General features: G+C 40.8%; 1 protein-coding gene across 1 annotated transcript in view; it reads left to right on the plus strand.

The window, feature by feature from the left end:
* Positions 1–6: 6 nt before the first annotated feature.
* Positions 7–26793, plus strand: part of phactr3a (phosphatase and actin regulator 3a) — a 30893-nt gene continuing 4106 nt past the window's right edge. Inside the window, exons 1-7 of the mRNA XM_088440421.1 lie at positions 7–499; positions 16927–17088; positions 17231–17398; positions 17874–18095; positions 19065–19290; positions 19464–19717; positions 21894–22047. Of these exons, the coding sequence (XP_088296547.1) occupies positions 223–499; positions 16927–17088; positions 17231–17398; positions 17874–18095; positions 19065–19290; positions 19464–19717; positions 21894–22047 (1463 nt within the window). The 5' untranslated portion in view covers positions 7–222. The remainder of the gene's footprint in view (positions 500–16926; positions 17089–17230; positions 17399–17873; positions 18096–19064; positions 19291–19463; positions 19718–21893; positions 22048–26793) is intronic.

Here is a 26793-nt window from a genome sequence, read left to right on the forward strand (position 1 = left end):
GTAATACGATGTCAGACTGTGAACAAACACATTTCTAGATCACAGGATGAGGGTCAGGTTGCAGGCAGTCAAGATTGGGCATTTGCAACGCAGCACGTGTTGATAACACATCGACTATAACATGCCGTGAGTGTTTAGCGGCGACGGGCGCGGGGCACATCATCATTCACTCCTGCAGCCGCACATGCGCGTACGTGCACGCGCGCGTAAATATACACACGCATGCACGTCCACGTTTCTGTTTCCCGACCATGTATCCCACATAGACGCTCCAAGCCGCTGTTGTCAGAGCGAATTAATAATAGCTCAACCGCTTGGTGCTTTCCTCCTCCTGACCTTGCCCGCCTCCGGCTTGGCTTCTTAATATTTGATCCGGGATTCCTGCGCTGTCCACCCATGGCCACATCGGATGGACTAGACGGCTGTCTGCAGCGAGGCAGATCTCAAAGTGACCCGAATATACTCACCGAACCGGGGATCAATTTGGCTCACGGCACAGGTATGGTAGTCGCATATTTATTCGCATGATAAATTGTGTTGTTGTTGTTTTCCCGTAAAATATCTTCTTATCATTGGGTAAATATCGGCGATGATAAGCGCCCCCCACCGCCTCGCATTGGATGTTGACTGAACCCAAATATAAAAAATTAAGATAACGCATCGCTGGCCGTGCTCCCAGCAGATTTAATTATGCACGCAGATGGTTGTAGAGACGCCTGTGGCATCCGCAAGCGTGTCACAATGCACACGTTTGCCTCCATGTTGCTCATTCAGTGCACCATACTCATCAATATGAACAATGCTGCCAATTGTTGCCTTACAATGTGAGCCGCCATTGTCCACTGAGAGACACGGGTCCTATTTTTTTATTTTTATTTTTTGCAGGCGTTGCACAAACCAATCTCTTAATATGCTATTCAGTCTCATTTACAAGCTTGTGCCACCACACCATGTCTCTTTCCATACTGAGGTCCTCACTGTTATGATGAATGTCACGTGACGCCACCCATGGAACCATTGAATGCCCCTGATTCACCACAGCCATCACTTTGCAGATCCATTGACACAGCAGGTGTGCTTTTCAAACATGGAGAAAAGCACATCCCGATGCTTGTTGGGCATTTACGGCAGCAGCCTGGTGATCTGCAACTGAAATTCACAGGTTTTGCTTAAAATGCTCGTTATATTCAGATATATACATTTGGGGTAAAACATGTTCATTTTATATTTTACATAAGTGTGGCTATTTTTAGTTTCATGGCGTAGGCTTGTTAAGAGTCAGTGTTTCGCCCCACATATGACGAATTTTAAGAACATGACGAAGGATGCTCGACTCAGTGATGCAGGCAGAAAAAGCATGACATTTCACTTTTCAACTGTTCACTAATGAGCCCAGCTTTGGCCAGAAAACAATTCTACCTGTCGGTTCACCTCATGCTGTCCAACGCCGGATTTTAATGGACCTTTGCTGTATCCGGAACTCATATTGGAAGATTTAATTCACACGTTGGAGTATGTGTTAATGTCACACTGAGTGCTTGACGCAACCTGAGTAAACAACACTGACTTCCCAGCAGATCAGCCACGCTAACAAGGGCCAGAGTCATCAGGGAGCATGCACACATAAAGGTGACAGTGGTGCAAATCAAGGCACATTTAAAATACCTTCCAAGATATGAGTACACTATGCCAGTGGTTCTCAAATGGGTAACAGGTATGTGTACCTCTGGAGGTACTTGCAGGGTAAGCGGGATTTTAACAAGGGTCCTTCGGTGTCAGCAAATCTAATTTAATGCTGTTTAAATCCATGACAGGAACAGTATATTATTCTTTTCAAATTGAGAGCGAATACATCTAAACATGAAGCAACTTATCACAAAAATTGTATGATTGTGACTCCTTTGCATAAACAAAATGATATGCCTTCATTTTCCATCCATCCCTTTTCCATAGCCACCTATCCTCACAAGGGTCGCAAGCTTGCTGGTGCCTATTACAGCTGACTTTGGGCAGTGGAAGGGTGACACCTTTAACTGGTTGCCAGCCAATTGCAGGGTACACAGAGACAAACAACCATTCACACACCCAATCACACCTAAGAACAATTTAGTGAGTCCAATACACCTGCCATTCATGTTTCTTGGAGTGTGGGAGGAAGCTGAAATGCCCAGAGAGAATATGCGGGCTCGGCGAGACCATGCAAACTCCACCTAGGAAGGCTGGAGCCGGCCAGAATTGAACTCAGATCCCTTAACTGTGAGGCGGATGTGCTAACCACTGCTCCACCGAGCAGTGGTTAGCACTCCGCCTTCATTTTGTGAAATTGGTGATTCTGATTGCATTGCTTTCAAGAGTTGCTGGGTGGATACCATTCCAAATGCAGTTCCAATTTTTTTTTAATCTTTTTTTTCCCATCCAACATTGCTTTGTGCTGATTAGGGGGTGCTTGGCTTAGTGCTTAGTGTATGTCATTGCAAAAAAATGAAAACTGATGATTTGAGAACTTCTACACTGTGCAAATAACTTACAGCTGATGTGCAGCTGCAATGACAGAGTCTGGTCTGGTGACCCAAAGCACACACAGACACGACCCCCTCTGCATGAGGCTCATCACCATGCTTGCATCTGGGGCACCAGTCTTTGCCAAAGGATTACTGTAGCACTCCTCAATACAGTTGTGGCTTTCACACAGTCTGTCTGTCTGTCCGTCCGTCCAAGATTCGACATGACTTAGTCCGCCTAAATAAAAACAGTGGGAATAAGTGGGTTCATTTGTTGCGATGCACTTGTGTTTTCTAATTGTATGAACAGACATGTTGTAACAGTAAAAGTAAAACTTACACCTGTATCGTAATCAATTAATGGAAAGGCAACAAACATTACTGTGGTGTGAAATACATTCTTACTTCAAGTAAGAGATCTTAAAAGAAGGTCAAACTTATTCAGCCATTCATTTTCTACACCACTTGGCTTCACAAGTTCGAATTGATGTTGGGCAAGGTGCATGGTACACTCTGGACAGAGAGAAAGGCATTGTAGGCACAAATAGACAAAAAATAAAACGTTCACATTTATCCAAGAACCTCTGTACAACGTAACATGCATGTTTTTGAAAAGGGTAGAAAACCAGGGGGGAATAAACACAGAAAGACAATGCAAATATTACACAGGTAGTTTGAACCATGTTTCCATGGTAAAATACAACAAAATAAAAATTACAGCATGTTACTTTGTTATTTTGTGTCAAGTGAGAAAAATTAATATGGCTCATGCTCTGAAAAAAAAACATTGGTCTTTTAAACACGAAGACAGAACACAATTCCTGCGTGGAATTGTCACAAAAAGGTGCGTGCTGAAAAGAGTAAGAGTAATGTCAAGTTGATTATGAATATACAGTAGGTTATGCTGATTTGTTAGTGTTTAGTGCAGCGTTTGCATAAAACTGATTGAGTTATTAATAAAACTATCGCGGTTACTGTAGTACTTTCTGTAAATAAGGCCAATATTTATTTCCAGGAATGTTTTTATGCAATATGCAATGCTTGTTTTAATGCAACACTAATGAATGTACTTTGTAGCAAAACACACACAAAAAAAGAACGCAGTCTGTGGTTTCTGTAAATGCCTTCATTAGCCAGCCCAACATGCAACTGCACCTGCATGGCACTCAGACTAATTAAGTTCTCACTTCCTATATCCTGTCGTAGAGCAGCTCTTCACACCCAAGTCGTTCATTAGTCATGGTCAGCTTCAAAATAGCATGCTCAGCCACTATTGGTAAAACCGTCGCCTCAAGAGAGCTTTTCATCTCATCAACAGTGATGCACAGACATACCCACTGAGACATCAAGGAAATATTAGATCTGAGACACTTCTTTTATTAAATAATGTATAGCAGTAGTTGTGACTGTCTGAAGCCAAACATGTCAAAAGAATGCAATTTTTCTAGAGTGAGTGTTTGAAAGTTATATGGACTCAATGACCTCATTTCTACATTCATTCAAGGTGACGACTGGCGGTTCTACTCTTGTTCAAGTCATAAAATCTACATACTACATACTCATCATAGTAGCTAGGGTTGTATATTTACTTAACTGCGATCATATTTGTTAACAAGAGATCACAGTTGCAATTTCCCATACTTCCTCTCACTCCTTCAGCCCAACCTAAGCAATCAATATTGACATTTTCATTGCTAAAACAACATACGGTAGTTGCGGTCCTCGATCTTTTCTAAATGATATGCCCCTCTGTGAAATATTTCATTTCCTGCTATGCATCCATTAACCAGCGCAAAACAATATTGCATTGAAAAAACATACAATTTCTGAAACTACATTTTCATTGCTAAAACAACATACGGTAGTTGCGGTCCTCGATCTTTTCTAAATGATATGCCCCTCTGTGAAATATTTCATTTCCTGCCATGCATCCATTAACCAGCGCAAAACAATATTGCATGGAAAAAACATACAATTTCTGAAACTACATTTTCAGTGACACCTCTCGGTGTGTATTATTTAGCAGCTCATGTGACAGGCTCATCCATGCATCTGCCTAAAACTGGAAAAAAAAGGTCTGCAATGTTTTGCATTGTAACAGAATTTAGCAATCCAGAAATGCTGTTAAAATCTCACGTAACCCCTGACGTGCATACGCATAGCATTTGAGGATGGCTGCTGTAGAGTATCTAATGTTTATCTTAATTTTGTGCTCAGTACACTAAATGCAAGCTCTCATCCTGCAGTTGTCGTGTATGTTTACACAGTGGCACGAGGCCCGAAGGATGCTAAGTGATGGGAGTACAAGGTACATGCTGGAAGGAAGGGCAGCTGGCGGAAGAGGCGGAACACAACAGAGAGCAAGGTTAATTGGCTAAACCGAAATAGATGCAGCCTAAAACAGCTGTTTTTGGCATTGTGCAATCATACAACTTGCTTACCAACCGATACAACTATAAGCTTCCATTTACACCACATGCCCCAATATATGTTGAACCATTTTTTTTTTTACAAATGTGACCCATAAGCAAATAATATCTTACTTTCCTTCTTTCTTCCTTCGCCCCTGTAATTAAAATTTCAATATTTCCTGCCATCCCTGTGTGCTATCGTGGCACGACCTTATTACTTATACAAGTACAGATTAAAGATAACCTACATCTGCATGCTGTCACTCAGCCACTGTATAGGCTGCTCAAAAAATAGAGCAGATCGATTATAACAACAGAGCCTTATGCCAGGTTCCCCTGATAATACCGCCTTTGCTCCTTCAGTGTTTTTAGCATGTGTTGCAGCGGCTGTTGTTTGTGTCCTTATATCTGCATGCTTGTCTGCAAGTTTGCAGGCTCAGCTTTGTGCTAATCAAGAAAGAAACTGGGTAGCCCATTGTAGTCAAGAAAAAAGCACAGCGCTGGAGAGCCGTACGAGGAAGACCCAAAGATGTACAGGCCCTCCGCAAAACTAATGCCGTTTAATGGCGTTTGGGAAAGGGTGCAACAATGTTAAACTGAGTTCAGGGTCTTGCATGCTGAGCACAGTGAAGAGCTATAGTTTAAGCCTCTGAGGGCAAGGAGACTTCAGAGCCTTTTTTTTAAGGAGATGAAAACAAGCTGGAAAGAAATGGAAAAGGCTTTTATTTAAGAGGCAGAGGAAATGGACCTGAGGGAAACTGTACAAGGGGAGAAAGTCATGAGGCGGCCATTTTATTGAAAGCTAAAGTTCCCCTAATTGCTGAGTAGCCATGACAGCGTGATGGATGAGACTTAGATAGCATTGACTGTTACAGTCTCATTTGGAAAATGTCTATAAAGCACCAATGTAGTGACTACTTGTTTTGTTGATTTAAACAGCTCAAATTGTGGAAGTTTAAATAGTACACAGAAAATGAATAAACAGTAATATTAAATTCAACATTAATGGAATGTTAACTATTCCGGAAATAGCGGCGGATTGCGTCACTCATATTAATTGTCTTCGGCCCTTAGAATCAAACAGCTGCAGCTCGGCTATTGACCAGAACAAAAAGATAAGAACATCCAGACTCGGAGGCTTTCACACTGCCTCGCGATCAGCTATAAAATGCATTTTAAAATTTTGCTACCGGTCAACAAAGCACCGAATTGTTTAGGTAGCCCGGATTTTACAAGAAGTCAGCAGAGTGTAAATCCTTTTAAATTCACATTAACATGTTTTGCTTTTTTCCCCCCATGCCTTTGATTATAATTTTTTTAAACATACATTTTAGAAACCTCTTTTGTTTCTTTAATTTATAATGTTAATTTTAAAAGCTTTCTGTTTATATGTTTAAGTATCATTGTACATTTTGTAGTAATTATGATGAGGTACTGTTATTTTCTCTGCTTTGCATCAAAACGTCGTTAAAAGTCGTGTTTATGAATGGGTTTTGGTGGGCTTTTGCAAATGTGTTAGTTGCCTTGTGTATGAAGAAAGCTGTTTTGCTCTAGAGCAGGGGTTGGTAACCCAAAATGTTGAAAGAACCATATTGACCAAACAAACACGAAATATTTTTGACCCTGAACAATTGAACGTCTTCTGTAAGCCTTAAAATGGGGGAAACCCATGCTATAAGTGTCTATTTATCACCCTTCAATCAAAATGAATAAGTAGGCCAAAATAACAAGCCTTCATGATTAAATGTTTGTTTTTTCACCTGGAGTGAAGCACCATGTGACTACTCTGCTTTACAATGATACTTAAAGTGTGTGCAACAGCAAAAGAAACAATAACATCCCTACTAAACCCCTGCCCATGACAGGACTGTGCTCTTACCTGTTTAATCATTACTGAACAGCTACAGTACACAACATTTAGCTTGTAAGATGTTTTTGTTGTTTGGCAACTTCTCATTACAAAGCAAACATGCAGGCAATCCTTACGCATTGCCAATGAAAGCAAAAGATTCGGTCCACGAACTGCTGAATCCCCCATTCTATGTTTCTCTTTTTCCTTTTGGGATCCATGGCTCATCTTTTTTTTTTTGTTTGCTTGTTATTTGCTACAGCCACCTGCCTGGCACCTCGCTGAGCTGAAATAAACATGCATCGCAGGCTATGATGCGAATCATTGACATAAATGTTGAAAACTATTTGTTCCACACATTTTTACTGCATGGGAAATCCTTAAGAATGTTTGTGTCATTTCTGTAGACACTATTAAAACAAAAAATATTTTCCACACATCCTTTTCACACATTTTTGAAAACGCTCCATGGAGTCACTGGCGCGGCGCCAGAGAGCCACATGCGGCACTAGAGCCTCAGATTGCTGACCACTGCCATAGATGTTAGCAGTTCTCGTGACAATCATAACTATCATAAAGGCCAACAGGAAAATATATGTACTATGTGCCAGTCAAACCCATTGGGGCTAGTATGTTTGAATGAGAAACTAGGGGCACGCAGCACAGTACTTGAAGTGTGGATAAGTGGTGTAGGGAGGCGATGGGGTCAGTTGGAAGAAAATAAAATGACAATAAATGAGTGGAATGCGGTGAAAATGGCCACTTACTGTATGTACACCCCAGACATATTGAGCCTCTCAAGCAATGCCTCTCAAGACATGCCAAATTAAATACAGCAGTGAATCAGATAGTACCAGGAGGAATTCATCATGAGGAGGTTGTGAATTGAAGCACTGCTGGCTAGAAGGCGAACAAAGTACTTACAAATGTTCTCATTTTACTCATTACCATGTAAAAAAATTTACATATTGTATGCCCTGTACACTGTTCACAATAATTTAGGGGGTATTGTGAGAGACTCAGTGGATGTCCTACATATGGCATTTGTTTCACTTCTGAGATTTTTGGGGTCAGGAGGCAATTATATAGGGGTGATAGGCACACCTAATTTTGTGTTTTTTACACGAAATGGTCTCTCTGTCCACTCGTGCAAATAACAATATCCCTAATTTTGTGTGAGCAATGTAAATGGAGAATACACGCACATGCAGACGCATAAAATCTAACCTCAACGTATTTAGTTCAGCCAGTTTTTGGTGACTATTGTCAACGAGTATACAAATGTAGACATTACAGTGTCCCAGAAAGTCACATTTGTAATCCTGGCAAATTATCAGGTCACAGGCTTGCTAGTGCCTATCCTAGGTGACTTCAGGCAGTAGACGGGGGGCAGTCTGAACTGGTTGCCAGCCAATTGCAGGAAACATAGAGAAAAACAACCATTTACTCACCCAAACATACCTCAGGCCAATTTAGTATGTCCAATACACTTGCCATGCATGTTTTTAGAGTGTGGGAGCAAACTGGAGTAGCCGACGAGAACCCACGCGGGCTCATGGAGAACATGCACACCCCACAGAGGAAGGCAAAATTTGAGTTATTTTCAGGCAAGTCAGCTAAAGAGAAAATAGATAGCGTAAATATCCATCCATTTTCTATCGTCTTTGCCACTATCAGAAATGACCTTTTAAAATACAGTATGTAAGTGATACTGTAGTGCGCTTCAGCACCAAGGACAGTGGCAGTGAGTCAGGAACTTGAGGCAGTATAGACTCAAACTCTCCAGCCCAGATTTCTCACATGACCAAGTGCTGTTGGACCACCAGAGCATCTATCCTGCAAATTTATGTATATGAAGTTCTCCTACAGTGAAATCTCTGTACCTCGGCCTTTCGTCACAAGTCAGCTGACTCCCCACATCCCTGAACAGGATAAGATGAATAGAAAATGGATGAATGTGGTTAGAATGTGTTGAATAATTCCCTACAACTCATATACAACACACATACACAGAAATCAAATGCACAAGAACCACAATACAATGAATTCAATTCGCAGAACAATTAACGGACAATGAGCTGCATTTAAATGACTTTTCAGGGAAATATTTGTACATCATGTCATATAAACCTTGACAGAATGTTGATGGTGTCCTTCAGCTTAGTGAGTATGATGTGTTCTAAAATCAACATGCTGTGTCATTATGGAAACCCACTTGCTCAAAGCACTGGCATGCTCTTTTCATGAAGGTAGGAAGATAGCAGGAATGTATGAATAAGTCTTAATATTGGAGTTTACTGGATAGTTAGTCTCACTTTGCCCTTTTGCATGTATACACTCCTCTTCATCACATTAATATCCAACCCATTTCAGACCCTCCTTTACCCCAATATTTGGCAACAAAAACCACATTGCAAATACGTACATGGGATTGACTGTCTGGACAGCAAAGACACACAAAAAAGGTTTTTGAGTGAGATGAGGAACAGGTTCATGTACATAGGTGACAGAAAAAAAACAAAAACCAACACACTTAGCAGGAACGTTTTCAGCTCCCTGGGTAGATTTGATGGCAGCAAAGAGACTTTCACACATTTGGTCTATACATAGTCTATTTTTTCTGCTGGTGTGAAATGCTCCACGTGTCTACTGTTATTAGTAGTGCTATCTTTTTTTTCTTCTCTGAATTGATGGTTAATATTTTTGCATGAACTATGGCAAATCTGGGGAATTGAAGTGGTGCCAACCGAAACACAAGCGTTGGATACATTCAGAATCGTGTCTGATAGTGGGCTTCAGGTTAAGTTGGAGCCTATCCCACCTGACTTTAGTGTGCAAGCCAGTATGTATGCACCACTTACCACCTGTCAATCACAGGACTGACACATACTGTAGAGAGGCAACAATTCACATGTACACTAAACTAATGGAGCTTAAACTCACTTATGTACGGAGCAAGTAGTACTACTAAAGAATTCAATCAAAATCTTATTCTCCAATTTAAAAACACCATTAAAGTGGACCCCCGTGTAACAGTGTCCCTGGCTTATGTAATTTTCATGTTGCGATATGGAATACAGTTTTTTCGTCCCCTCTTTATGGTATTTTCCAGGTTTTACGACAAAAACAACTGTCATGACCCGAGGGTGTTGGCTGTATTTGTGTTGTTTTGTCTCCATCTGCAGGCATTTTTAGGTGATAGCACTTATTTTCTATTGCCGTCACATGACGGAGATGCTGGTCTGCCATTGGTTGGCCTCACTTGTTTCAAAATGGCGGAACGGTTAAGCGTTCTATCGTGAGTGGTTACAAAACCATATTTATAGTACATTTTACTGCTTAATTCAAACTTGACTGGGTTAGCCATGGGTCCCAAGATTGCTAATGATGTTAAAGAGGGAAGCAAGAAGATGATTTATTTGGAAACGATGGTGGAGATAACCCTTACTAGGGAATATGGGCACTCTGCGGTATATATTGTTTTTTGATTGTATACATGTATATTATTTTTGACACCAACGCTTTGTGGTTTATTCAACTTTTGATGCGCATGTTGTTTGAGCTGTTAGGGCGACAGAATCTCACAGTAGGTCCACATGCCTTATAATTATTACATTATAGTATCCTAATTTTCAACAAAGAGATGTCAAAATTTCCAAACTAAGAACTAAACAACGTCTGATCCGTGATTGAATCGTCATTTTTGTTGTTTGTTGTTTGGTTGGGATTGTAATGCGAATTCGCTGTATGGCGGGGAATCCAAACCTATGTTAATTAGATAATGCGTGTAAAAACAAAAAACTTGTATTTACCTATTAAAAATTGGTATCAAAATAGTTTAGTAAGTGCTACGTATATATAATACACATGCATACAATCAGAAAACATCATCAATAAAAAATATAGAAAGGATTTATTTACCTCTGAGTGGCACTTGTTATGCCCATATTCCCTAGTAAGGGTAGTCTAGGGTAGGCTAGCTTAACGGTATTCGTATTTCTTGATTATTTCCAGCTTTGTTTCCATATAAATCATATTCTTACTACTCCCTTTAACATCACTAGCAATCTTGGGACTCATGGGTAACCAATTCAAGTTTGAATTAAGCACTAAAATGCAGTATAAATACGGTTTTGTAACCACTCACAATAAAACAAAGCTTTACCATTCCGCCATTTTGAAACGAGTGAGACTGACCAATAGCAGACCAGCATCTTGGTGTTTCTAGGACACCGACCAATAGAAGACCAGTACCTTAGGGAGTCAAGACGCCGACCAATAGCGGACCAGCGTTGTATAACGCGTTGCAGCGGAGACAATTTGACACCACCAGAAAATATGAGCGATTACCGAAAAACGCCTCAAGAGGAAGGCAAAACAACAAACAAAACCAACCCCACAGCTTCTTGATGTTAATCGTAAAGCGGGCAAAATGCCTCAAAGAGGGGACGAAAAAACTCAGTAGTCCAGATCATAACATGAAACAAGCGTAAGCCAGGGACACCGTAACCCGGGGTCCACTGTATTTCATTACCGTGACGATATGTGTTGTTCTTTTTTGATAAAATAGACTTGAGTGCTTTATATTTAAAACATTTTAATATGATCACAATTGCAATGTTCATCAAAAACTGATAGAATGCCAATCTAACAGGCAGTGATGCCTTTTTGTTGGCTGACTGCATAATTGGTTGCAAAACTGTGGAAAACACACAAGAGAAACCCAGCATTACCGTGCACAGAAGCCTGAAACCCGAATGACGCTTATTTTCTTTCTTAAGGAGAGATTAATCTGTTGTTTTTTGAAGAAGCTCACTACCATCTCAACTAATGACTCACTTGACAACCGAAACACATAGCTGTCTTTTTCTCATGCTAACTGTTATCATTTCATGTAGCCAGTGCCAGTCTGCTCCTCACAGTCTTGCTGCTGGTCATTTTTTGCGGCGGGGCTCCAAAGGCACAAAAGCCACGGACAGATGGCAGTGCAGTTGTAAAGCCAGGGGGACAAAGCGAGGAGGTTAGCTGCCGTGGCAGTGAGTAAGGAAGAAGATGTCCACTCAAAGACACAATACGCAGGTGGAAAGGTGCACAGTGGCTGAGCTAGACTAGTTGGAGACAAAAATAATGGTCAGAGGGTGGCAGATGCTTGTCTGATGTTTATATCTACTGTATAAAGGCACAAAATATCACTTAAAAGTAAACGGTCAAAAGGAAGTGCATTACAATACTGCATTGCAATGCACGTATGAGCAAGCTGCGGTCATATAATAATACATTTCAGTCCTCTTTTCAAGTCATAAATATGCCAGATTTTAGACCATGAGGAGAGACTTGTCCCTCCAGATAACTATTCGCCCAATTACACCCATGATTTTAATGTTTTTGAGATCCACAAATATACCTGCAATTTTCATATGTACAGTATGTTCTTGTATGTGTTTAAAATGACTTTGCATTTATAAATGTTCAGTTTTGCTTGTGAGTTGTCAAATGTTTTTGAGATGATCACCAGGCACGCACATTCTGACAAAAATCGCACCGTTGCAAGAGATTCACACACAAGGCCCATTCCTTCTTCATCACAAGAAGGATGTGTGACCGTCTTCGTTGAACGGAAACATGAACTGTCTCCCGTTTCTTGTTTACATTTGGAAATTGAAAAGCAGAAAACAAGCTTTAATCTGGCCTTCTATTATGTGTGTACGTTGGGAAAAATTACAACCCAAATTTGTCTCCCTCGAGCTCACACTGCCTTGACAGGACACATTATTCTTCTACTGTTGATTTTTGTTCTTCTACGCCCCTAAAGCAGCAGCGACCAAAGAGAGCGACAACTAGAGGAAGAGCATTTTCCGGGTGAAAGGAAAACATGAAAACAAGGTTGTTAAAATTTCAGATTTTAAACGAGAAACGGTTTGTGTTTACATTCAATGGAGACAGCAACCTTAACGTCCACTGGACGAAGGAATGAGACACACGTGAATGTCTCAGTACCCGAGTGTGAATATTTTGCAACAGCATGATATTTAACTCAACAATAAACGCGGATGTCCGCCTATCCACGAACGCACATCTGACAACTCAAGGAGAATGAAACATTTACAAATGGTAATAATAGAGAATTCATCACAATTTGCTGAAAATATAGAAAAAATGTATTTTATTTTCTCTGTTCACGTCATACATGAGTATTTCTGTGTTAGTATTTCTATTCTGAAGTCACAAGAATGATTACTTTTAACGCATTTTTTTAGGTTATGGTTCGCTTGTTGTTTACTGGATTCTTAATGTCAATGTTACATGTTAGGCTAACGTCAAGACGGTATGGTTCTATCGTCATTGAAGACTGTGCACTCTGATGTGCATTAGGATTGTTGTTGATTGGATTAATTTGTCTTTTAATGTCAAGCGTTAATTGGTCCTTGATGTTAGCTGGAGGCTTCAGAGTAATTCATTCATCTGTTGCCTGATTTTTATTCTGTCAGCGTGCATGTTGTTAATTGCAGATAGACTGCTTGCAACAACGTGGTTACATAAACAAACATAACTCTGACGGTCCAAAGCATTTCAACCTGCCCCAGAAATGAAAACATAATGGCTCTGTCATATATGGGGAAGTAACATCTAATTCTGTTGACATGAAAAAAAAAAAAGAAACGTGAAAAGTTTAGGATCTGTAATCAATTGATGTAATATCTTTTGAATCCCACCTAAACTATTCTGAGAAAATCCTCATCTATCTTTTTCAGATACATTGTATTATTGTGGTGGATAAAAGATTGCTATCAAACAGCAAAAAAGTAGATTCCGTAGCTTATTTTCTTTAACAGATGTACTTGGAACCATTTACCTTAAGCGCTGGCTACAACCTTCAAGTGTCGACCATCAGGAGGAACGGTGCATTTCTCTGTTGTCAATCATCAAATAATTAGAAAATAACATAAAAATAAAACATTGTCCATCCTGTCAGTCGCAGGCCGGCTCAAATACGGGTTTTCTCGAGTTTCATTTGGCAGAGTCCTTTGCTATGGCTCGCTACATTTGGATCTTTGCTGCTATCATTAGCTGTGGCAACAGTCACAGCTGGGTGCTTGGCATTTATGTGATAGGCTAAACCTGAGCTTTTTCTGTGACAGCAAACTCCTTCTTACAAAGAATGAATATCTCTGTACTTTATCAAAGCTGCAGTTGAGCGTCTCTTTAACGTTAGTTTACCTTTAATTGGGTGGACAAGTCTGAAATCCTTTTCTGTTTTCATGTCTTTCCTCTGCTCCTGAACGTGCACTCCCACCCACAACAGGAGCCAATTATTCCAAACAGAATGAGAGCTAATCAAAGTCCAATTCAGGGTCTGACAGACCTTTGTTTTCCAATGCCCAACAACTCAAGAAAACCAGATCTATTTAGCATACAAATAGCATCCAGTTAGAGATTAATAATTGGAATAATCAAAAAATAGAGCGTTAACTATGGCAGTGATTAATTGATCATAACTAATCTGTTTTTTTTTTGACAGCCCGAATAGTCAAACATTTTCTTTGCACTTATGTTTGATGACCACCCATGAGTGTATACATTATAAGGCATTGTGATTATTATTGCATTTGTTAAATATGAATTAAGATGCATAATCTACTCATTTATATCCAGCAGGAGTGTCCATTTTGCCACTTGCTGCCAAGTGAAAATATCACAGTACCTTGTGGGCTTCCATAATGACCAACCATGGATCACCTGTTTTCTGTTTGACATTGGCAAGTGCACATCGGTCACAGAGGGTGGCAGTGGCACTCTTATGGTCAGAGTACGAGTACAAGGTGTCATTTTTGTTTGCGCTCGTCAAGAGATATAAAATCCAGTGAATAAACTCTTAATACACAACTTTGTAAAATTTTTCACTCTGAAAAAAACAAATGAGGAGAGAGACCAAAACGTTTGTTAAAGTTATTTGAGTGATGGCAGAGAGTTTGGGCTGCAAACCAACTTGCTTTTTACTAGGGTGAGCATTACTTATAATGGAGAAGCATTGCCTCTGTGTTTCTGTTGACTGAGCATGTATTTTGATGAGAAGATTTAATGTTGCAGTAGTGTTTTACCTATTGTTCCTATGTGGCTTTGGTGGCTTGTTTTGATATGAAGAGGAAAAGGTTCTTGTTTCTTGCCTCACTGTGCGAACAAATATGAGAAAGCTGTTTAAGTGGGCCGTGGTGGCATGCTCAGCATCTTCCGTGTTAGATTTCTCATCACGCATCATTAGCGTATTCACTTCTTAATTTCATTCATATTTTTTTTAAGTTTCATTGATCTGAAACTACCTAGTGTGCAATGGGTAATGCAGGCATTCTAGTAACCTGACTATTGATACAGAGCTGATAAATTCAGTTTGCTCAAGTGGATTGATTAGGCATTGCCACATAGTGACTGATCATTTAAAACTGAGAACACATTTCATTCGTTCCTCGTTGGGCAGCGAAAAGAAATTTTCATGTATTTTCACCTATTTCTGTGTTCTCCTGTGATTTTCTGTGAGCAAAACCCCCCGTCTATGAAAGAAAGGCTTGATATGTATTACGAAGGGCTGCACCCTGATTGGACGAGCTCACGTTCTCTGGCCATCTCTTCCGGATAGCAACAGCCCCCCTTTCTCCTTCTCACTGGAACCCCCCCCTCCTTCTTGGCACCCCTTTCTCACCGTCAAAAGGAAGCATGTATCTTATCCTCCATGTGGGTTCTCTCCCCGCCCACCACATTTTCCCACAATGCACCTGGCCACTTTTGTCAGATGTGGCAGTATCCTCATGTGCCTGTGCGTTTGTGTGTGTGTGCGCGCGCACGCATGGGGGTGACTCGCACAATCTCATCGACTCCCACTGCTGCAGCATCTGGATGTGGTTGTCGTGGCAACAGCAGTGGGCCTGACCCCACTCCTCTCCCCTTTCCACATTTACACACAGACAACGCCTCAACCCCTCCTTCTGCTCGCTCCTCCTTATTTTTGCTTCGCTAGTGCAGTTTTGCATTTTCCTTTAAGATTGACCTGGATTCTGCTAGTGGTGCCTCATGGCATGAGTGACACGGGTGAGACCTGTGATCCGTGGGTCACCTCATGCTTACCTGCACCCCTCCGGACTCTTTTCTGACCTGACAATCACCTTTTTACCAATTTGCCGTCAATGTAAAAATGCAAAAACACACACAAATATACACACTACTAGTACTTTGCACTACAATAACAAATCCTATTTTTCTCAGTTGAATATTTAAACAAAGAAACCAGCCCCAGATGAATATATATATATATATATATATATATATATATATATATATATATATATATATATATATATATATATATATATATATATATATATATATATATATATATATATTCCCTGATACATATGCAGTTCTTTAAATTGGTACGCTTACATATTTTCCTGAATTTTGTCTGCATGAGAGTTCCAAGTTGTTTTGAAGTTGAAGAAATGTTTTAGTGTGTACTAAATAATAATACAGCACAAAATAATAAAAGTGCACAAGAGCATGTGAATACATTCAGTGTTTTATGCTTCAATTAAATGGTTCTGGAATTGTGTGTATATTTGCAGTGAAATGTTTCCTTATTTTTATTGTTTTATTTTTAATGCCACTGCTTTGTTTGTCATGTAATTTTCTTGCATGGTCACATAATAACCTAGAAATAAAATGTATTACATATTATCAGAAAAGAACACATGCAAAAAGCATGAAAATGCTCGCATCACAGTGTCATGAAAACTGACACAGTTTAAAGACTTAGATTGAAAAAAAAAATCCATCCTCTAGGGATAATAATAGCCCGTTTTAATTGACACTCACAGAGAGGTGTTCTGTATACTTTGCAATGCAATTCTACACCACTGCAGTCTTCAATCACAAAATCAATCATTGTTATTATTATTAAACATGGTCTGCCTCACAAAATTATGATGTTTGGATGCTTGCTTCTCTGCTCTGTGTGGAGTGTGCTTGGCTCTATGTGACTTGCAATTGACTGGAGAGCAGTGAAAATGTATTTGCGTAGCTGTTTTGGTGTGATGTCATTAAATTGGAGGCTGATTAAAATCATGTAAGCGACTGAACAAAAACCTAACCTTTGCACACCACTTCTCGCAATCAATAGATGTGCTGGACCAGCAGAGGGTGCTACGGACTGGTTGCCTGGTGACCGGAGTCCACACTCCCCCCATCAGGCGGAACAGCAAGTTAGCTACATTGGGCCGCATCTTCAAGCCCTGGAAGTGGAGAAAAAAGAAACACGAAAAGCTAAAACAAAGTTCCACAGGTACACTACCTCCATTGCTATTAGGTTGTTAAAGTGCCAGTAACATGGAAAAGAGAGTAGAAGGCACAAAGGTAATAAATACACACAGACACGTCCGTAATGTTGATAGATAACCTCTAGTCCTGTTTGTCTCCATGGGCAGATGTAGCTTTATCCAGCGGCCTTCTCTTCCATGACCCAAACTCCTCCAGTCAGGGCTGTTGTTCGGACGGCGCACTCCTGCTTGGCACCTTTGGTGGACCTTTGAACTCAAACCTCACGGTCAGCAGTGTGGAATACCTTGGACCAGAGGAGGAGCATCCGCTTCCAGGTAGAAAAATCCTGCAACGGGCATAACAGACCTACAGTAGCAGGGTGTTTGAATACATTTCCAATTTGTCATAACTTGTGTGCCAGGACCAATAAATGGCGTAATGTATGAAATTGCAGTAATGATCCCGAATCAATGTTGAAAACAGTAGGAAGTACTGTATCACAACAGATCTTAAGACAACTATGACTTCATGGGAGCTTGATACTTTACTGTACTGTCAATGTTGAATACTCTATTTACCAGTAGATGGCAGCAAAAACAACCAATTGATGGGCTGCACAGTTTAAACTGCCACAAGAATATGCAGGTATTGCACTGCGTTCCAGACCATCAATTGGTTGACTTTGCTGCCGTCTACTGGTAAGTAGAAAATTCAACATATGTGACTTTTGAGTCTCCCAACCCTCCAGCAAAACAATTCACCTCTGCTGTATTATAATCATTTTCTCTTATCCATGTTTGCATCCTCAAGCGGTCAACCCCCTCCAGGACTGTGAGTGTCTGGAGGAAACTGTAAATGCAGCACTAAAAGATGAGGAAGGCAATCAAGAGGTGCATTCTGTTGGAGAGTCACCTGAGGGCCTGCGGGACACCAGAGAGCGAATAGAAGAAAGACCAGAAGAGGACATATGTCCAGGAACATCTCTGCCACAAGTACCTCCAAAACCTATGCCCCAGCTTACAAGTGCAGATGGTGAGTGTTAACATATTTTGGACACTGTTTCCCAAAGTCTAGAAAAAGCCATGTTTGCATGAATTTTGTCAAGAAGAACGTAGAAGTCCAGACTTCTACCTTTTTTGGAGATCTTCTGGGAAGGTCGGCGATATGGCGGGATTCCCGTCAAAGGCAAAGGCCAGGTCTCCCAATACTCATGTCCAGATGGACCAACATTTTATTTGAATCATTCATTTAAAAAATATGTAGCGATTCCTCCTTTTACACGATAGGCATGGCGGATCGGTGGAACAGTGGTTAGTCCTCCTCACAGCTCAGGGACCCGAGTTCAAATCCGCCTTGCGCCGGCCTTCCTGTTTAGTTTGCATGTTCTACCCAAGCCCCTGTGGGGTCTCTCCGGACACTTCGGCTTCCTTACACACTTCAAAAATATGCATGGAGGGTGTATTGGATACTCTAAATTGTCCTTAGGTATGAATGGTTGTTCGTTTCTGTGTGCCCTGCAATTGGCTGGTAACCAGTTCAGGTTGTCCCCTGCCTACTGCCCAAAGTCAGCTTGGATAGGCGCCAGCAAGCCTGTGACCCTTTTGAGGATAAGTGGCTCTAGAAAATGGATGGTAAAACAGGCAGCACATTGGTAGTGACCCGTTGTCTGCCAAACAGCTCTGTGTTTCGGGGTCCTACTCATGGTTTCGCCCTTTCTGTGTGGTTTACATGTTTTCCTGGGCATGCATTGGGTTCCGCACACATTCCCCCAAAATTATGAATGTTAGAATCATTGACACTGCCAAATTGTCCAAGGTATAATTGTGAATGGTATGTTAATATGCGTGTTCGGCGATTGTAACTTATCCAGGGAGTAAACCCAACTCTTGCCAAAAGCTAATTGAAATAGGGAACAGCTAGCCGGTAACCCTGAAAAACAAGGGTAAGCAGTGGAGATGGATGTATACCCATTCTTGTTTTTTTTTCTTTTTCTTTTTTCAGATTCAGGCCCCGTTTCACATCCTCTTCACCATCCCAACTCCTACCACAAGGAGCCTCCACACAGGACCACAGAGAGTCTGGTGTCCATCACTCTTCCTCTACGAGGGCCCCTGGCCAATTCCTCAGGGTCGCCTCACCTTGGCAATATGATTCACCCACCTATGCCCCCAAGTTGTATTATGGAAGAACTGCAACGAGCCTTTGCCACCAAGAACAGACAGGAGAGGTGAGCCTGCACACATCTGCTTACCGGAGATAACAACAAATTCAGGGATCACGTTATAGGAGAGAACATTTAGACAGTACCGGGTTGAGTGTCTAACCTTTTGTTCATATCTGCAATCGGTTTGGAATCCCTCCTTATGACCTTCTCGCTTCCTCTGGTTGTGTTCGATACAGTGTGCATGAAGGGTGTGAGCAGGGCTCATCACCCCCGCGGCTGTGGTGTTCGGACGGACGCCTATCTCGCTCTTGCAGCTCGGAAAACCAACACACCTCTTCTCTGGCGGGCATCTGCGTTGGAGGTGGCGGCTCCGACTGGCCCAAGAAGGAAGCAGAAGAGAACAAGGAGAACGTGCGGCTGGACCAGTGCTTCTCCAACACGTCAGGTCTTCCCACTGACCTCGACGGATGGAATGACTCTGTCATCTCCGGTGAGTCATGTGTTTCGTTGTACTTCCAGATGTCAGAAAACCCAAATTTCAAGCTTTTTTTGAAAAGTGCTTACGTTTCAAGGAGAGCCTTTTCTTTTTTCATATACACAAGGAATAAGATCTCTGCATTTCACCCATCGCAGTGTACACACACTGTTAGTGGCACCCATTGGAGCAAGGGTGTGCTAAGATGGCCAGGGATCACTTGGAACAAGGGTGTCTTCCATGTTGCCCGACTACGGCCAAGGGATGGAAACTGGGAGGGATCACAGTATAGATTTAAGTAAATATACGTACTGCAGTAATCTTTGTTTCAAGTATGTAAAATATAAATACTTTTCACAATTTAAAAATTCTAGTACCCACATACACATGCATGAAAATACCTGGAGGGTGGAGGTGTGCGAGTCCTACACGGATTTCCCTTTTCGCTACCCATTAACCGCAAAAAATGAGGGAACACCGGATATACAGTACATACACATATACGTATTTACATACAAATATATACAGTATATACACACATATACAGTGCCTTGCGAGGGTATTTGCCCCCGTTGAACTTTTTAACCTTTCGAGACATTACAGGCTTCTAACATAAAGACATAAAAACTAAACATTTTTGTCAAGAATCAGCAACAAGTGCGACACAATCGTGAAGTGGAACATAATTATTGGCTATTTTAAGCTGTTTTAACAAATAAAAAATTGAAAAGCGGGGCGTGCAGTATTATTGCTTACTTTCAGTGCAGCAAACTCACTCCAGAAGTTCAGTGAGGATCTCCGGATGAGACAATGCTATCCTAAATGACTGCCGATGAGAAATATAATCCACATGTGTGTAATCAAGTCTCCTTATAAATGCACCTGCTGTTTGATAGTCTCAGGGTTCTGTTTAAAAAGCATAGAGCATCATGAAGAAGAAGGAACACCCCAGGTGGTCCGATAAACCGCTGTGGAGAAGTTTGAAGTTGAATTTGAGTACAAAAGATTTGCCAAGCTTCAAACATCCCACTATGGAGCACAGGAGCACTGTGAAAAAAAATCATGTTGAAATGGAAAGAGTATCAGATCACTGCAAAACTACCAAGACCTGGCCGTCCCTCGAAACCTTTATCTAGAACAAAGAAAAGATTGATCAGAGATGAAAGCCAAGAGGCCCATGATCACTCTGGATGAACTGCTGATGTGGGAGAGTCTGTCCATAGGAGAACAGTCAGTCATACACTGCACAAATCTGGCCTTTGTGGAAGAGTGGCAAGAAGAAAACCATTTCTCAAAGATTTACAGAAAAGGTTTTGTTTGAAGTTTGCCACTAGCCACCTGGGAGACATGCTAAACATGTGGAAGAAGGAGTTTTGGTCAGATGAAACCCAAATGAAAACTTTTTGGCCATAATGCAAAACGATATGTTTGAGACAAAAGCAACACAGCTAATCACCCTGAACACACCATACCGATTGTCAAACATGGTGGTGGCAGCATCATGGTTTGGGTCTGCTTTTCTTCAGTAGGGACAGTGAAGATGGTTAAAATTGATGGAAAGGTGAAGCTAACTACGGGACCATTCTGGAAGAAAAGTTGTTGAAGTCTGCAAAGGACCTGAGACTGGGACAGAGATTTATCTTCCAACAAGACAATGGTACAAAACATATAGCCAAATCTACAATGGAATGGTTCACATAAACGTATCCAGGTGTTAGAAGGGCCAAGTCAAAATCCAGACCTGAATCCAATTAAGAACCTGTGGAAAGAGCTGAAGACAGCTTATCACAAATGCTCCCCAAATAACCTCAGTGAGCTCCGGCGGTTTTGCAAGGAAGAATAGGTAAATATGTAGAGTTTCAGGCTGTTTGTGTACAAAACTGATAGACACACCCCAAGCGACTTGCAGCTGTAATTGCAGCAAAAGGTGGCGCTACAAAGTATGATTGCAAGGGGATTGAATAATATTGCACACCCTACTTTTCAGCTTATTATTTGTTTAAAAAAAAAAAAAAATCCAATAAATGTTGTTCCACTTCATGATTGTGTTAGGGTCAGGTTGATTGTCATACACACACCTATGTGTATACGTGTATATATATATATATATATATATATATATATATATATATATATATATATATATATATATATATATATATATATATATATATATCCTTTTTTTATGCAGGCACACTTCCTCGCAGGTTAAGGAAGGAGCTACTGGCTGTTAAACTACGAAACAGGCCCACCAAGCAAGAGCTGGAGGACCGGAACATCTTCCCAGCAAGGAGTGACCAGGAGCGCCAAGAAATACGGCAGCAGATTGAGATGAAGCTCGCAAAGTGAGTAATGCTTGTACTAATTGACAACGTGGATGAGTATGTTTTACGAATGTAAGACAGAATGGGATTTGAGAGAAGCAGTGAATAAATGTATAAGAGATGTTTATCTTGATGCAGACTGAAAATGGAATGCCACGGATTGTAGGAACGGGATACCACAATTGTAGTCTATAGGACGCAAAAACAGTGAGCCATAGAGCGCTACAATTGTACAGTGCGGTGTGTGAGGTGGCTATGCAGTGTCCATTACCTCACTAAAGTGTTTGAGTGCAAATGTACAGTCCATTGAGATGGAAGTACGTAATCACAGGAGCTAATCAACCCCCCCCCCCCCCCCCCCCCCACACACACACACACACACGCACACACACACACACACCAATTGACTAAACCCTGTAGTCATTTATCTTGTAAGACAAGCACACTAAAATGTGATGGATTCTTGGGGAACATTTTCATCAGTTGAAATAAGTATTGAACACGTCATCGTTTTTATCACTACAAATAGTTAGAAAGGCGCTATTGACATGTAATTTCATCAGATGTAGTGAACAACCAAAAAAATCCAAAAATCAATTCATGCAAAGAAAGGAGAAAACGTAAACTCAGAAATTAACTCGTGAAACTGCTAAGGGAACACATCAATTGGTATTTACTTCAGGTGATACTTTGTACAAAAGCTTTTGTTTGAAATGATAACTTCAAGACGCCTCCTGTCGGGGGAGACCTGTCACACGCATTGATCTGCTTTGATTTTGGCTCGATCCTCCCAAGCAAGCAAGTGCTCAAATCTTGAAGGTTTCTTGGACTTCTTTAAGGAACGTTGAGTTTCAGTTGGAGTTTTACTCACAATGTGGTAAATCTGAAAGACACTTTATTTAAGCCACAACAAATATATTATTTATGATTATGAACACAAGACAATATAAAGATTTTACTAAGATGAGAATTATTTTGTTATAGGTTTGACATTGTTGCCAAACTATTGTTGGATCTCGTTCACGGTAACATAGAAAATACCAGAATTTGACCCTAAAATTAAATATGAAGGGTGGAATATTTAGAGTTGCTGTTTACTGCGGTCACATGAATGCAGCGCACGCACTACGGCGTCACAGAGAGACCATACTTTGGAAACAAGAGCCAAGCGAGGGAAAGAGTTAGCTAATACAAATGCAATTCGCCATTGGTTTGTGTGTATAACAGCACGGAACCTAAAACGCTTGGGCAAATATGTCAACATTGGTTAGTTAACCCGTAGTGGTATCCCTCCCAAAATCCTCATTTGCAAAGTGTGTTAATAGGGAAGACTTAACGTGTACTTCATTTACGCCGTATGATGCCCAAAGCAGTTTGCAAAGCCCCAAATGTAATTGTTTGAAAATTCTAATATAATCAGCAGAAATGTTGCTGCTGCATTGTTCTAACTACGGAATAATTTTTCTTTGTTTGTTTCAACTGGCTTACCTTAAAGGAGCTGCAACGTGATAAATACGTTCCACGGTGTAATATGTGCACGTCAATTACATTTAGCATTTAGTTATTTCCTAGCTTGGCAACTTGTGCTCTTAGCGTTTGAACCAACACCCAGCGGCAAAAGCCCTAGGGTTAACACACATATGGAATGTTTTTGTGTTTGCTCTAAGTCAAATTACTGGAATCGATTTGCAGGGTAAAAATATTCATAGTACGTACTCTAAAAGAACATCAGGTTTGATTTCATTCATATGGAGTCCAAACACATTTGAATTTCCATATGGTTTAAGTTTGTAACTGTCCTAGATGTGGACTAGCGCTAACAGTTATGTAAACAGAACACAGATTGAGGAGACATCACACCATCAGTTTGTTCAGAGACACTCATTTTACAAACTAAAATAAAACCTTTCATGAATTAATCACTGTAAAGAAACTCAGAAAGAAAGACTGCACTATCTTGATAAGGCACTAAGTAGTTACTGTCTGTTCCCAATGAGAAGCACGTTTTGTTCTTTTTTTTTTTTTTTTTTTGCTGGAAGAACAACAACGCGAATCCTAGACTGAACAAACAAAAATTATTTGGCAACGGTGACTCAACCGAGGAATTCATCTCAGCATAAGGTACAGACAGGACTTGCTCCAGGGAACCTCAAGATGTACCGACTCAGGTTGGCAAGTGCCTTCATGCTGGGATAAAAATAGGACTATTGTCTAATTTTTTAAAACAGCCAAGGAGCGCAATGTTCAAATAGCACAAAAGCAGAGACATCCTTTGAAGAATTCCAGCCGACAAAGTGGGCTTTACTCGTGACTGGTTGCCAGGCAATTGCACATTCAGACCAAACTGGGGTAGACGCTGACTATAGAATCTAAATGTAGGAAATTGAATACATAGCTTAATAAGGTACATTTTTCATGAGAAATTAACAGTGGCTCTTCTGCCTTAAAGTGAGGAATTCCAATAGAACTTTCCAAATACAGTGTGGTGATTACATGCTCTCCTGCCAGCACGAAGCCATTTGGAAGGGAAACCCGGGCTTCATTTAGATTATAATAAGGGGTCGAAAAGGGGCTCTTGTGGCGGTTCATTTGCCCTGAGAATCCGCAGCCAATGACAAAACAAGCCATTATACCCATCTCTGGACTTGGCGGCACATATATCGCAACCCCCTCGTTTTACTTATGCGTGGCTTGGCATGAAGACCTGCTGCACACACAGCAGAAAATGTCATCAGGATTCATGCTCCGCGATCATGCTGTCTATACGGGTGCACTTGATCGATGACCTTTCTATTTTTAGAGACTCCCCACCTCGTGACTATGCTGCAGTCACAGTCACACTTAGCTTTTTCCAATATTAGCTCCCGTTTACTCAATAATGTATCTCACCATCCACTCCCTACAAATTTACAGAAATACAATGGGAGGGGAGCACTTAAAAAAAGGAATAAACCATGTACGTATGTGCAAAATGCGCAGCGGTCATGAAAAAATAAAGACGAGGAAGGCACTATCATTCCACCTGTATATTGCATATTTTCATCCTACACTACCCAAACAGGCTTATTTAGAGTGCATTCATCATCTAATTGATGTAAATAACAAATGAGTATTTAAAAAAATGAATCTTTGATTGCCATACACATGAATACATCTATAGGCCGCCTCCAAAACATTACATTCAGTTCTCAATGTCTAGCGCATTCTGCAAATGAAACACATGGCAAAACACTGCCTCATAACTGTTGTTTGAAATTGAGCATTAACTCTGTCTCGTGCAAATCTCGTTGTCACAATGTGAAGGACTGATGTAAACTTGATATAAAATGTATTTATTATCTGAATTCACGTCTGGTCGAATTGAACAAAAAACAGGCCACGTTTGACCATAATTTATCACAAAAAAAGAACAGTACTGTAAATGCCAGTGCCAGACTCATGGCTGTCTAGAGCAAAAATTAGATCCGTTTTAAAATTGACAGTGCGCCCAACCTTCTATTTGTTGAATAGCGCTGTACACATGAGCAAAAAAAACAAAACAAAAAAAAAAGCTGTTTTCTAAAAATAGCATCACACCAGCCAGCAGCTCCCTCTTATAACAGAGAATCCCCTCCATTTGTTGCTAGGGAGAAATGAGCATTCCAGCTAGACAGACATTGTCTTGGAGCATGGTTGCCTAGCAACTCAGAGGATGGTCATGTTCATTTATTTCAAATGTAATAAAAGAGAAGATGTGGGAGCATTTAACTTAAATTTGAAGCAAATATATGGGAGTAGGGGATAGTAATCTTTTTCTTTCTGATGGCATATGGCATATGAAAATGAAAAAGAAACCATTTCAACGAGCGAGATTGAGTTCAGTTGAATGTTTATTCGTGTTGAGGTGTTTGGCACAATCTTTCCATTGTGTTTCTTAGAAACAGAACGGGTTGCCTGCTTGTGCTATTTTCGGATGCTGAGTCAAGCACGTTTTAATTAACAAGTTTTACATAATAGTGCGATGCTAAAACCATGAGCACGACTACGTGAAACTGTTAAAAAAAAATGCTAAAAATAACCATAGGAATAAAAAAAGCAATGACTCTTTTTCTACTTCCATAAATAAAACAAAACATTAAGTTAAGGTTGGGTCACATTACGACTTTTGTGTGTGTGACGGAGAACAGGTCATCAAATCACAAAATTCAGCCGCTTCGCAGGTTGGGTAGATGTGTGTATTCACCTTGAGATTGCCATTGAGGTCACAAGTACAGACTGTCATGTGTCAATCCGGGACATGGGATGAAGGGCGTCCCACAGGACATGGGGCAAGCTGCTCTTGTCTATTGCACCTCTGGAACGCAGTATCGGAGTTCAGAGCTGCAGATCGCATACAGTATATTGTTCAGGTTATGTATTCATAGTTCACAAGCTGACATAGGGTATCGGGGGTAACAGACCTTCCTTTGTTTTCGGGTCGAAATAGAATCGGGAAGATTTACTTTTTTAAAGGCGATTTCTTTGATGTATTGAATTGTTTGTAAATACAGAGGGTACATCAATCCCGAGCGTGCGCCCCTGGCTCAGTGAACATCAGAAGCTCGGGGATGCCTCGAGTAGGAGCCGCCAAGCCCTGCCCAGTGCTCATTATGCATGCAGTAACCAGGGAGACTGAGGCAGAGGCGTGCGGGCAGCCCATCACGACCCACTTGAAAAGCGCATGTAGTAGAGCGCTCGTGCTAGTGAGGGACCAGCGGCGCACTGGCACGACATGGCGTATCCCAGCTT

This window comes from Hippichthys cyanospilos, chromosome 2 (genome assembly GCF_059441005.1).
Source record: "Hippichthys cyanospilos isolate Australia breed blue-spotted pipefish chromosome 2, RoL_Hcya_1.0, whole genome shotgun sequence".
In the NCBI taxonomy this organism is placed as follows: domain Eukaryota; kingdom Metazoa; phylum Chordata; class Actinopteri; order Syngnathiformes; family Syngnathidae; genus Hippichthys; species Hippichthys cyanospilos.